Source organism: Anomaloglossus baeobatrachus, chromosome 6 (assembly GCF_048569485.1).
Source record: "Anomaloglossus baeobatrachus isolate aAnoBae1 chromosome 6, aAnoBae1.hap1, whole genome shotgun sequence".
NCBI classification, from domain to species: domain Eukaryota; kingdom Metazoa; phylum Chordata; class Amphibia; order Anura; family Aromobatidae; genus Anomaloglossus; species Anomaloglossus baeobatrachus.
In genome coordinates this window covers 44,463,612-44,477,258 of record NC_134358.1, presented here as the reverse complement: position 1 = coordinate 44,477,258, position 13,647 = coordinate 44,463,612, and the positions used below count along the sequence as shown (strand labels likewise).

The following is a 13,647-nucleotide window of genomic DNA, read 5'->3' as shown; positions in this document are numbered from 1 at the left end:
GCCCCCACAGTGCCCTTCTCACAGTATAATGCCCTCACAGTGCCCTCTACATGGTATTATTCCCTCACAGTGCTCTTCACACAGTATCATGCCCTCACAGTGCCCTCCACATTGTATTATGCCCTCACAGTGCCCTTTACACAGTATTATACCCCCACAGTGCCCTTCTCACAGTATAATGCCCTCAAAGTGCCCTCCACATGGTATTATTCCCTCACAGTGCTTTTCACACAGTATCATGCCCTCACAGAGCCCTCCACATGGTATTATGCCCTCACAGTGCCCTTCACACAGTATTATGCCCCCACAGTGCCCTTCACACAGTTTTATGCCCCCAAAGTAATCAATAGAAATACTACACATTGGAATATTATGATGGTTTACTCTGCTAAATCAGTATATTTATGATTTTACATGGATTTCCTAGTTTTTAAGATGGACGTACTATAGGAAATTTCAGAAAGAATTTAACCTCATTATATACACTTTATTATAGTAATTTACAGACAGTACGGTCAGTGCAGAACATACATTTCATTGACATGTTAAATTCATCTTAATTTTTTTATATTCATATATATACAGTACATACATATATTGTGTAATGTAGCTTGTAGAAATAGAGAAATTCTATTCTTGCTTATCACCAAATTTATAAGTATAGCTGCCTGATTAGTAGGTAACAGAAGAAAGACTATGTACAATGTACAGAGCGATGAATTTATATTGAAGGTGCTGACACTATGTGCACTCTATGTATGTCCAACTTAGAACAGAACAGAGAGCCTCTATAAAGATTGGACACGTGCATTAAAATTGATTTTAATAAACATGTTGTAATACTTCATTTCTCCATTGGTGGCGCTGTAGAGGGATTGAATCCTCACTATCTGGTTCCAATAGATTTTCCAGCTGATCGGTGACGTTTTGTGTGTGGCAGCGCATGTCATTGGTGTTGCTTGAAGCGATTTTACTAGATTCTTTCTAATTAAATTCCCCAAAAAATGAATTCATCAGAATCTGAAAGTTTGGGAAAAATTATACTGAATTTAACCATTTTGCTTGGATTGGCTGCTATAGGTAAAAACATCTCCCCGATGACTGTATTAACCCTATCACCTTGGCTGTGGTTTTACTAGATAACAAGTAGGGACATTGGGAATATTATTCATCAACTCATGCGCCCCACTATATAGATGACGAGGCATTTGGCGACCTGAGGGTGTGCTCATACTGAGATTTTTTAGGTGTTTGAGGAGTCGTGGATTTTGCAGCAAAAACTGAAAAAAGCATTCAAAAGGATGAACACATGATCCACGTTCAGGCCTCTAAAAACATGTGGCCCATTCTTCTGCTGCTTTCCACTCGGAAAACATTTTGTACTCTACAATACAAGTTAATAGGAAGGATCAAAAGACTTGCAGAAGAGGCCTGTAGAGGTTTTTGCGTAAAAATACTGTTTCTTAATTATTCAATATAGTGAAAAAAACAAACAGTAAAAAGTTGTCATAAAAACCATAGGAAAACCCTCCAAAAAATCCTTGGCTGATACAAATGTCCTAAAACTGCTCAGAAAACGACCGAAAGATCAACACAAAAGCTGCTTCAGGAAATAAAAAAAATCCAGACTTTCCCGAGGAGTCTTCTGTTTGATAAACTTGTCAGCTTCACTAGATTTTATAAGATGTGTACATATAGGCATTGGATAAAAACTGTCAAAAATCCTCAAAAAAATTAAAAACTCTTTAAAAACTTGTTCTCAGCTTCAAAAAGTCATAAAATAAAAAGACTCGGTGTAAACACCTTAAAGGCCACATCTCCCAAAGTGGTTTCCACTGGAAAACTTGTCAGATCTGTCCACCTTAAAAATAACTCTATATGAACAGAAACAGTTCTAGATATATATACTGCCCAAAAAAATAAGGGAACACTTAAACAAGGATTTTGTATTTTGGTGTTCCCTTTTTTTTGAGCAGTATATATATATTTATTTAATATAAGCATTTATTTACCCATGCTTCGTTGAGTTTCTTCAGCTTTTGGAGCAGAAACTGAGAGAAAACTCAACGTTTTTAAGGAATTTTCAGTTTTTGAGGTCGATTTGGAGAGTTTTTGCTAAGTTTCTGCTCCAAAAACTCCTCAAAAACCTCAATGTGAACATACCATAGATGTTGAACTGTCATCGTTTGGCAGAAAAGACAGTTTTACTGTTAGAAACTTGTACCAATTGGGTTTAAAAATCATGGCAGAAGATACAGTATTTATATAGATGATGTTTAAAGGCCATTTATTGCAGTTCAATTACACTAACAAGCCAATGTAATTGGATTAATTTATGAATTTTACTGGGAATATAGCCCTGTTGAGCCCCATTAAACATAAGCCAGAGTAAGAGGTTGACTTTCGATCTTCGAACGGACCACAATACTGCGAAAAAGGTGCGCACTATACTGACACTCATTCTTGGAGTCTTACTTAGGTCATCCTAAACAAGTCATTGTGTTCTCAAGTGTTATAAATATTGTGCTGCCTAAGTCTATGTTCACACTGAGTCTTTTTGATGAGTTTTTGAAGTGGAAACTGCGTGGAAACTCTCCTCCTCCTCAAAACTCTTCAACAACTTGGAGGTTTCCCATCAGTTTCCGCTCCAAAAACTCAGCAAAAAAACAAGGTGTGCACATAGCCTAAAGCTGAATCTCAAGTACAAGTATGGACCACAAGTTCTAAATTGACCCTGGGTCTTCTGACCCAAACTTAACAGCTTCATAAATGGCCAGGAGACCTGCAAGTGGTCCAGAAGACATGGTCCATTCTCAGATTGCGATATCCGGACATGTGCATTTTAACCTAAGAATGCAGACCTTCATGTCCACTTTTTGTGGCCATGACCCAATTATGTTAAGTTACACAACAGTAAATATAAAGACAGTACATTTTTGCACATGTAAAGAAAGTAAAAAATAGGAACCTTTGACCTATCAACCTAAGAATACTTTCTGGTGGCAATATATGAACACTATCTTGGATATATTATAATCATTCATTTTTGTTGAGAATCTCATCACAATAGAGTCCTATACATTGCACTCTTACTTTTTTGTATTATCTTTCAGTGCATTTCACGTATTTACATAATATATAGTCACTTGGACTTAAGTCATTGTCGGATTGGAGAACAATCTCCATCCCTGTGTAAATCTTGTCGTTGGGTTGAAGTCTTCTCTACGGGTTCTCATGGAGCGGTAAATGTTGTTATTATTGTTGAAGAGTTGTGTTGGGCTTTCGGGTACATAATTCCTTTGGTAGTAGTTCACTGGGTAATTGGTTTGGGGTGATCTCAAGGAGGAGTATCCATGGAAGGAATTCATCCTGTGAAGTGGAGACTGAGTTGGACTTGGAGTTGGAGCTGGGGTTGGAGTTGTAGGAGTTGTAGGAGATGAGGTAAGTTGTGAAAGTTGGGAGATGCTATTAGCTGGGGAACTGCTCAGAAGGTCGGAGGTGGTGTTTGCACTCTCCTGGGTGCTGCTGTCTGTCATGGTGCTCATGACACTTTCCTCTTTTCTCAATACTGGCTGCATAGGAGCAGGAGACTTTAATCCCATCACTGGTTTGGATGAAGCGTAGAGATGTCTAAATTCCTCATCAAATAACTCTACCACTTGTCCGGTAAACTTAGTCAAAAAGTTTCTATGAATTTGCCCGGAAAGCCACGTGAAGCTGAAAACACAACAGAGGACATTGTTAGTATTAATCATTTAGGATTAAGCGGCACACATTATTCTCATGTTTATCATATTCATCTTATTTCCCATTTTTTATATACTGAAATAGAAATTCTTGGTCCATATTCCCGGCAATAGATTCTCAGAGTTGCTGAGCTTACTGATTGACTACAGAGCAGTTGACATGTCATCAGCGCTGCAGACCATATCAAAGCTTCAGAGCAGTTTCTGAGATTCAGTGCTGGACCCGGAGAGGGTAAGTAAAGCACAGTTTTGTTTTTGGAGAACAGGGTTTTTCTGAAACCAAAAAAACTCCTTTACTAGTGTGGAAGCCTGAAATATTATAGATTTACACATACAGAATTGGCTACCGAGACCTAAAAGGTGTTGACCATACTTGACAACTCTTCTGGAATATTTGTGAGACCTCCCAGAAGAGTTGGTAAATATCCATAGGACTATAGAATCCTCACAGAAAGGAGCTCCTCCAGAAAGGTTCTTATGTGTGGCGCTGGGATGTTCATCGGATGGGCATCCCAGGGTCATCCGATGTTCAGGTTGGACATCTCAGCCCCATATTCAAGAAATGGGTAACAGGTGGTAGAAAAGAAGTTGTGCAGCAAAGCTTTTTCCAAAGCTTTAAACAACATGAAGAAAAGGCAATGTACTCACCCTCCGATCAACTTAAAGGGAATCTGTCATCAAGTTTTTGCTATGAAAGCTAAAGACAGCATGCTGTAAGGGTTAAGACATATAATTCAGGGATCCCTTTCTTGTCAAGGTCCAATTTGACCAGAAAGACTTATCATTAAGTGGACTACAATGTCATGTGCACGGCAGTCCAGCAGGACCCCTCCTGTGATTGACACCTCACTGTCAATGTGCAGTCTCTATAGAGAGCCTGGCGTGGGTGTAACAGTTCTCTCAGCTCTGTTTGATCACTAAATCTAAAAATAGTGATTGTGTCAGAATATCTGCAGCCAGTAATCTAAGTGATACATCCTTAGATTCAGGATCTCTTTGCCTACATCATGCTGTTCTCAGATGAGATAGCAAAAACCTGCTGACAGATTCCCTTTAAGCACCAATTCTAATGATTACCTGGTTCCTGTTATTTTTTATTTACTTGCACTGTTTCATATATAAGAAATGTAAAGAATTACCCTCTGAACCACAGCGGTTAACTACCTCTGCCAATGATTGACTGAGGAGTAGGCATTTTTTGTTTGTTGAGATGGCACCAGGAATTAGAGAGCAGCAAGGACAGGTAAGAATCACATCGGGAGCTGAAGGGAACCAGTGAGGGTGACAATCATTTAAATAGGAACTCTAGATCAACAGATCTAAAGTGGCCAGTTTTTGCTCTTATTTTGTTTCTGCTGTTTTCCTGAGTATACAATTCCAACGATATGGGCCTTTTTATCTAATGGTAATTTTTATACACTTTATCAAGGAGGTGGTGCTTACAGGGTAATAATGCACAGGAGCCTAAAGACACGACCCAGAGGATCCTGTGAACCACAACTCTTTGGCAAGACCACAAACATTATCTGTAACTAAAAAGGCCCATATCTGTGGACCCATATGGCGATTTAGAAAGGAAAAAAACTGAGAAGCAGTGTGAAAGACAATTTCACACATTTCTTTAAATCAGCCTGAGCTATTTGGGAAAAAAAAAAATTAAAACAAAAATTGCATAAAAAGCAGCCCAAGTTCCCTCTTTCCCCCGCCTTTCTTGTGGTTTTGGTGATTTCTTGGCATGGCTTCTGCATTTGCAGCTCCTACAGCTATTCCCCTGACTTCTCATATGTAGTGACTAATTCCAGCTATTTGAAATCTGTTTGATCACATAACTTCACATAAAGCAAGAAAAGAAGAGAAAAAAAATAATAAAAAAAAACAAAACATCTCCTGTGCAGTCCTCTGGGTGCCCCCCACCCATTGATTACAGATCTTCTCACTACTCTGACTATTGACACAAGAATGCAGAAGTCAAAGCACAACATGGCCCTGTCAATGCCTGGTAATTATGAGCGTGTAGGAACAGAGACCGCGAGATGGGGATATTCTTATCGACACTTCAACTGCCTCCTACTGTACATTACTTACCCTTGAGGGGAAACAAAGCCATGAGTATTACTATAGTATAAATATTATTCTAGAAGATCAGGTTCCAGAGGATGACAGAAGGGGTCTGATGGCCAAAATCACAAAGGTGTCCCTGTAAGAAAATGGAATTGCTGTGATGTTCCCCCTAGAAGACACCAATTGCTTTATGGTTGTATAATGTAATGTGCAGTGTCTACTGTGTCCTGAGTTATTGTGTTATATGGGGTTGACTGACACGAGAAAATGGGTGGAGGAGTGGAAGAAATGAGATGGTGAGCCGAGAAAAGCGAAGCGGTGACGCAGAACACTGAGGGGTGAGTAAGGCTATTTCCCTGGAGAGAGAGTTATGGAGGAAGAAGTGCTGTGTGATGGAGGGTTGAATAGCGGAGCAGAGGCTCATGTTGGCAGAGTGAGAGTTGGTGATGACCTGCGGAGGCCCAAAGATAGGACACGTAGGTACGGCAATTGGCGGCCTTCGTGGAGGAAAGAGGATAGGTCAAGTGGCTTGGCCAAGAATGTCACCAGGAGCTCTGAAGGAGAGGCAGGAAATGGCGTGGAACCATGGACAACGGAAGGGCCAAATGCCTGGAGGCCTTATTGGCCCAGACACAATTGGGTTCCCCACTGACCCCAAAAATAGTTCCCACATGCAAGGGAAAGATCTTTACCACTAGGAAGAGGTGGATTGCGGTAGTCAGCAGAGGAGGAAAATGGAGTCAGGAGCTGAAGGGGCCATGTTGTGCTCATTGCACCTGTAACGGGGCGCCAGGGGTGCCTCCGGCCTTGTAGTCGTGGCCCTTGCTGACAGGCTTACCCCTGGCTCCGCCGTCACTATCGGGACGGGAGATGTCTTGGTGGGGCAGAGTGTGGTGGTGCAGATGTCGTCCGGCGCACAAAGACTCTTCAGGCATGGTTCAATGCAAATAACAAACATGTTTTATTCTTCGCAATTCTCCACACTTGGCAGTAACAAAACACAGTGCTGTGGCGCTTCCTTTAGCTGAGGGAAAGCCTGCCCTAGCGTCCCCTCAAGTGGGTGACTTGCCTGACTACTCCTCTTCGCCCGGCTCCCACTTCTGGCTACCCACAGCCCGGACCCACACCGGGACTGCTTCGCACTATGAGGTTCCGCCCGCTCCTTTTCTCTCCGGCTTCCCCATTCTTCCAGCTCCCTTCTTTCTTTCTTTCTTTCTGCCCACTCAGCTCCACACTCTGCCCCTAGCTGTTTCTTCTCTCCCGTCCCGGACACAACTGCCTTCAGCACACACTTCCTTTCCCCCTAAGCTGCCGGCTCCTCCTCCCTCCTCTACAGTTTCTATGGGGACAGCATTAACCACTTCAGAGAAAACCTGTGCTTCCTTGTAAGGGGTCTGCCCACCCCTTACATACCTCCCCTCTTTAAGCCTAAGCCTCCCGGCAAGGCACAAATCTAAAATCACATTTTAAAACTAAACAAAGTCATTTTAATGAAACTGCGAACATGTTCACCTGAGGGCACCCGCAAGGGCACACCAGTCCAGCGCCCGGAGTTCCTCCTGGAAGCTCCCGGTCTTAGTCGTGCCCGGAGGCCGTCGGCAGGCACTCCCGGTCTTAGTGGAGTTTCTGCCCGGAGGCTTTTGCAGCACTCCCGGTCTTAGACGTTAGCTGGCAGGAACACAACTCGGCAAAAATCTTCTTAACGACGCGGAGGGAGCCCCTGGCTCAGTCCAGCATCAGGCTCTCTTCCGGGCTCAGCAACTTGAACGGTTACAAACAACACACCTTCTTCCGGCTCAAAACAACGCCGGTGTTGAACAAAAACAGGCCCGCCATCTTCCGGTCTTGAAAAGTCACTCCGGATGATATGCACGTTGCCATTCGGCTCGTTGGGCCTGCACGTACTCCGACAGGGACTGTCCGGGCAACCGGCGCAGCCTCCGGAAGGGCTCGTAGTTGGCGGGTTGCTCCAACGTCTCGGGTGGGAGAGTTCAGCTAGCACCGGTCTTTGCTGCGACCGCCGCCGGTATTGGCATTCCTCCCACTCGATTTCCTGTTGCCACTGTGCGGCCTCTTGTGTAGTAGGCCGCTCTGGTCCTCCTGGCACAGCCGGTAGGTTAAGGGTGGGTCCTTCCACAGCCGCAGTCTGCTTCGGGCGTCCTCTGCCCAGGCTAGTCGCTACTAGTGCGGCTACCGCAGCTTGCTGTCTTCCTGGAGTCTCTATCTTGCTCGGAGTCAGCGTTTCTGGTAATGGCGTCGGGGTCAGTGGAGATGCTGGAGGAAGTGGAGGCGGGCTTACTTTTCCCGCTCTTGGGTATACTCCACCCCCAGTCTCACACATCAGGTCGACCCCTACGCGGCGGTTCTTCTTTTTCTCTGGAACACCGCCCACTTCACGTATCTTCCTTCGTGCCCTGGGACCGGCACCTCCCCTCTTTGGGCGGAGTACTCCGAACTTCTTTTTCGGCACCGGCCAGCCCCAGGCTCTTCTTTTGGCGCCAATTCTGCGCGCGCTTTCTGTGTCTTCACAGACAACGGCCATCTTGCCGCCATCTTGTGCCCGGTCCAACGCCTTAGGCACTTCTTCCTCTTCCCACCATGGGATCGGGACTCTTTTCCAATAATCTGGATCCAGTGTCCTCGGCATCACTTGATCTCCTTCTTCTTGGAGCGGGACCCCTTGCATATGATCCGGATCCTGCCGACTACGCCACATGTAACGGGGCGCCAGGGGTGCCTCCGGCCTTGTAGTCGTGGCCCTTGCTGACAGGCTTACCCCTGGCTCCGCCGTCTCTATCGGGACGGGAGATGTCTTGGTGGGGCAGAGTGTGGTGGTGCAGATGTTGTCCGGCGCACAAATACTCTTCAGGCATGGTTCAATGCAAATAACAAACATGTTTTATTCTTCGCAATTCTCCACACTTGGCAGTAACAAAACACAGTGCTGTGGCGCTTCCTTTAGCTGAGGGAAAGCCTGCCCTAGCGTCCCCTCAAGTGGGTGACTTGCCTGACTACTCCTCTTCGCCCGGCTCCCACTTCTGGCTACCCACAGCCCGGACCCACACCGGGACTGCTTCGCACTATGAGGTTCCGCCCACTCCTTTTCTCTCCGGCTTCCCCATTCTTCCAGCTCCCTTCTTTCTTTCTTTCTTTCTGCCCACTCAGCTCCACACTCTGCCCCTGGCTGTTTCTTCTCTCCCGTCCCGGACACAACTGCCTTCAGCACACACTTCCTTTCCCCCTAAGCTGCCGGCTCCTCCTCCCTCCTCTACAGTTTCTATGGGGACAGCATTAACCACTTCAGAGAAAACCTGTGCTTCCTTGTAAGGGGTCTGCCCACCCCTTACACACCTGTTACTGGAGCAGCAGAAAAAAAGAGGTCCCACTGGTTAATGTTATGAGTCTGGTGTTGCGTTTGGTGTCTTATAGATTTCCAGATGGTAGAGGATGACCTTCATTAAACAGGGGGGAAATATAAGAAGATAGACTTAAGGGTGCTTTACACACTGCGACATCGCTACCGATATATCGTCGGGGTCACGTTGTTAGTGACGCACATCCGGCGCTGGTAGCGACATCGCAGCGTGTGACACCAAGGAGCAATGACCAATGATCGCAAAATCGACCAAAAACGGTGATCGTTGACAGGTCGCTCCTTTCCTTAATATCGATGCTACCACAGGTACGATGTTTGTCGCTCCTGCGGCACCACACATCGCTATGTGAGACACCGCAGGAACGACGAACATCTCCTTACCTGCATCCACCGGCAATGAGGAAGGAAGGAGGTGGGCGGGATGTTACGTCCTGCTCATCTCCGCCCCTCCGCTTCTATTGTCTGGCCGCTTAGTGACGCTGCAGTGATGTCGCTATGATGTCGAACGCACCTCCCCCTTGAGGGAGCGATTGTTCGGCGGTCACAGCGACGTCACTAACAAGGTATGTGCGTGTGACGCTGCCGTAGCGATAATGTTCGCTATGGAAGCGAGCACCAAATGTCGCATGAACGACGGGGGTGGGTGCTATCGCACTCGACATCGCTAGCGATGTTGCAGCGTGTAAAGCACCCTTTACGGTTCTCTTGAAGACACCAATCACATTATGATGGTGTAATATGCAGTGTGAACTGTGTCCTGTGTTATTGTGTTATATGTTGTTGCCTGACGATAGGTCAAGATAGAATTAACAGTTGGGACTAGACCAAAGTGGAAGGGGCTAGGATGCAAGGACAGTGATGGTTTTGTGCCGCCCCCGTGCCAGCAGCCGCCACTGCTCGGATCTGGCCCTTCTGTGGGTGGCCCAAGGGTCTCCGGACCCGGGGGTCACGCGGACACGCCGAATAAAAGGGGGGAACGTATTTGTACAGGCTTGGCCGTATTAAGTTTGTGACGCCACCCACGGTGTGTGGTGAAGTGGGACACCACCGCTGCTGTTGTAGGGCACCTGGGGGAGATGTAGTGGCAGCTGGATGCTAACCCCTCCGTGGGTAGGGATGGTTGCCCCGGGACCCAGTGTCTTTGTGCAGAGTATAGCGATGGCAAGGGCCGGTGCGCCCGGACATGCGAGGGGATGTTTGGTTACTCACAGCAAATGAATCACACGAGTCTTTTGGTAAACCAAGGTGCTGGTGGCTGGCTGCCGTGGCCGGTTGCATTCAGGTCCCCACCCGGGCTGGTGGTCACTGTCCTTTTCCTCTGCACTTGTTTTGTGTATGGTGGACTGTGTGGTCTGGAACTCAGGAGTCCGCTCCCGGCTGGATGTGGCCTAAGGAGCCGTGCCCGCAGATGCTGGGATCTATGGGCCCTGGAGGTGGCCTCCTATCCCTATCGGTGGGCTGTTGTCTTCTCTTAGGGACTTTAAGTGGGACAGGACCTATAATCTTGCCCTCAATCGGTTAATTAGCTAGGCCGCTGGTTTCGGCCCTGGCTTCAGGGTCCGAGTACCCCCTCTGTGCTACGGTTTCCGGGTCAGTTCCCCGTGTCAGTACCGGCGGGCTACAACCCTATCCCGGTCCACCTCGGATCTGCCGAGCCGTCGTCCTGTCTCCTGCTGACGGTGACCACCATCTGCCAGCTAGCCAAAGGCACCAGGGCTCCAACCCTGGCAAAGTTCAGCTTGAACTTCCTCTGCTGGAGCTACACCTAGCTCCAGCCCACATTCCTCTCAACTCGACTTCCGAACTTGAACTGCAGCTTAACTTAACTGCTTGTTTTCCCACCCCAGGCTGTCTAGACCCCTAGGTGGGCGTGTCCAACCACCTGGTCCCACCCACTGGTGTGTCTATCTTTCCCTAAGGGGGGGTGACTAGGGTTTCAGGTCGGCTGTGTGTCGCCTAAGTGAGGGATGGTGTTATGCGGGGGCCTATCTGTGAGTACCTGGTTTTGCCAGTGCGTCACAGTTTCGTGTTAGAACATGATCTAGGGCCCAGTGTGTAACTGAGTCAGACACAGGATCTGGATAGTTGACAAGGCTGCATGACGTATGTGTCCCTGAAGTGAGAGGAGACAGGAACAAAGGTTAGCGTGATCCGGAGTACAGCGAAAAAGAGAGGTGACCGAGACACAGAGTGGTACATTGGAGTCGGGTCACCGGACTGACTGAAGGAACCAGTGGCTGAGTGAGACGGGTCCCTAGATATGAAGGGATTTATATATGGTCCTGGCCAGCCAAGGTCAATGGCATCATGAGGCCTGCAAGGGTGGACCACCTACATGACACAAGTCCACACAACCCAGAACCTTCTCCTTCATATAGCGTGCCAGGGTGTAACGTGGACCTTGCCCATGACTACTGCCCAGTGTCATGCTACATCCCACTCTTGGCCACAGTCATAGTGTATCCACCCACTCTAGTTACTTTAGGAGTCGTTCCCTCTAAATCTGTCAGTCATGTCTTCATTGAGACTCACAATCTAAGCCTCGAGTGAGTACGCCTCCCTCTTTAGCCCTTTTCCTCTTCAAGAGCCACAACTTTGTACTGTATATGATTTTTGTTTTAGGTTATATTTTATGTTTTGTATAATTTTTCAATACCTAACATTTAGCAATTTGTAAAAATAATTTTCACTATTGTTTATAAATTAAGTTTTACATACAGTACATTTTATATTTTAAATTATATCACTTCATTTAGAAGTTAAATAACGTTTTAGGGTTTTTTTTTGCTGTGTGACTTTTTTTTTCTTTATTTTTAACCACAGGTGTTTTTTTTTTATTTTGAAGAAAATATTTTTTTTTTACATTTTTTGTATATTTTTTTATCTAACAAAGGGACTATTAGTTATTTATTTTATATTTTTGTTTTAAGAAAACACAATGACATAACAGTACCTCAATTCCAGGCTCCCCTGGGTTATTGGTGATTGCACAGGCACTACATGGGACAGGGCACTCGCTCAAAGTGTTTTAGTTTTACAGCAGTTTGTACCATGTGGGCTAAGAAAAATGGCTCTTTAGGAACCCAAAAATGTGGAACCATGGTGCAGAAAGTGTGTTCACATTGTGAAGAGCAATGCAAGACAGAGCTTGACCATTAATATTAATGTATGTCATGTAATGCTGCAAAGGTGCCACCATAGTAAATGCAAAAGTCTTCCACGAAAACATGTCTTGGGGGGCAGGGAGCCTTTTGGAACCATGTTGCTTTATAGTATATGTGCAAAGCTGCAGATATTGTGGCCATGTTTGTTGCCGGATCAGCAGAGCAAAGGACAAATTTAGTTTAAAATTATAATTTAAAGAATTAAAAAAAAAGAATAAAAATTACAAACATATAATCATTGAACAAAGAACGTTCCGATCATATTATGAAATTTCTCCAATTCTTAGAAAATTCCTCCCCCATGGAGAAGATGAAACACACAAATTAGTGAATGGAACATATTGATAGCGCGTGTTTGTATTCACGCCATACACCTGTACCCATAAATTTAGGAATGATGGATCACCGTGCCATCTGCAGAGCCTACACCCAGTCCTGGCACACATCGCCTGAGCCTCTGCCAGATGCCCATAGCTATATGGACCAGAGCCAAGATAATAGCTTCTTCGTGACAAGAGGGTTGTAAATCAAGAACATTTAAGAAAAAACAAAGATTGAGTCAAGAAATGAAAGAAACTAATTAGCGATGCCGCAGAACAATGAAGATGAATTGGTATTTAGTTTGAAAGGTGAGAAAAGAAAGACACGTGCGATATTAATGGCTACGTGCGGGGAAGTGCTGAAAAAGACCATGGAGTCTTATTGGCAATGCACCATGGGAAAATTTTACGCAAATTAGTTCACGCACAGAATGAAAGAAACTATCCTACAAGTTCCACCTAAGTAGCTATTCTATAACTCAATATGTGACCCCTTCACTTTACACTAGGAGAAACATTACTCCTTAGACCGCAGCCAAATCAGATCTTGTGCTTTGCACTGATGAGGACCGAAACATTGAGTCTGAAAATCGAGATTCTGGTTTGGCTTTTATAATAAGTCATATGACGTCTCATTAAAGGGTCAATATTGACTTTTAGGATTGCGTGGTGTGATGGTGGAATATGGGGGGTTGTATATGATGGTGTGTAGGTTCGTATTTTAGGCATGGTTCACTGTCCATTATTTGTATTGCTTTGGTGTACATTGTATTGTCTGTAGGTAATCTCCCCTGTAGTGTTTCTGTCCCTAAGTCTGGGGGAGGGGGGCCTGGGATCCACCTAAACTCTCTGCTTACCTGAAGAATTGGTCAGTCAGGCTGGGAAGGACAAGAGAGAAGGATTGATCCTCTGAGGGAAAAGCTGAGGCTGCGGCCAGCAACCCAGAGAGATTGTGAGAAACCCCGATTTCCCTGGAGAAG

General features: G+C 45.6%; 1 protein-coding gene across 1 annotated transcript in view; it reads right to left on the bottom strand.

Annotated features, from left to right (window-relative positions):
• Positions 1-466: 466 nt before the first annotated feature.
• The window catches only part of FAM83A (family with sequence similarity 83 member A), a 55,104-nt gene continuing 41,923 nt past the window's right edge, over positions 467-13,647 (bottom strand). The window contains exon 4 of the mRNA XM_075352890.1: positions 467-3,717. Coding sequence (XP_075209005.1) covers positions 3,153-3,717 — 565 coding nt within the window. The 3' untranslated portion in view covers positions 467-3,152. The remainder of the gene's footprint in view (positions 3,718-13,647) is intronic.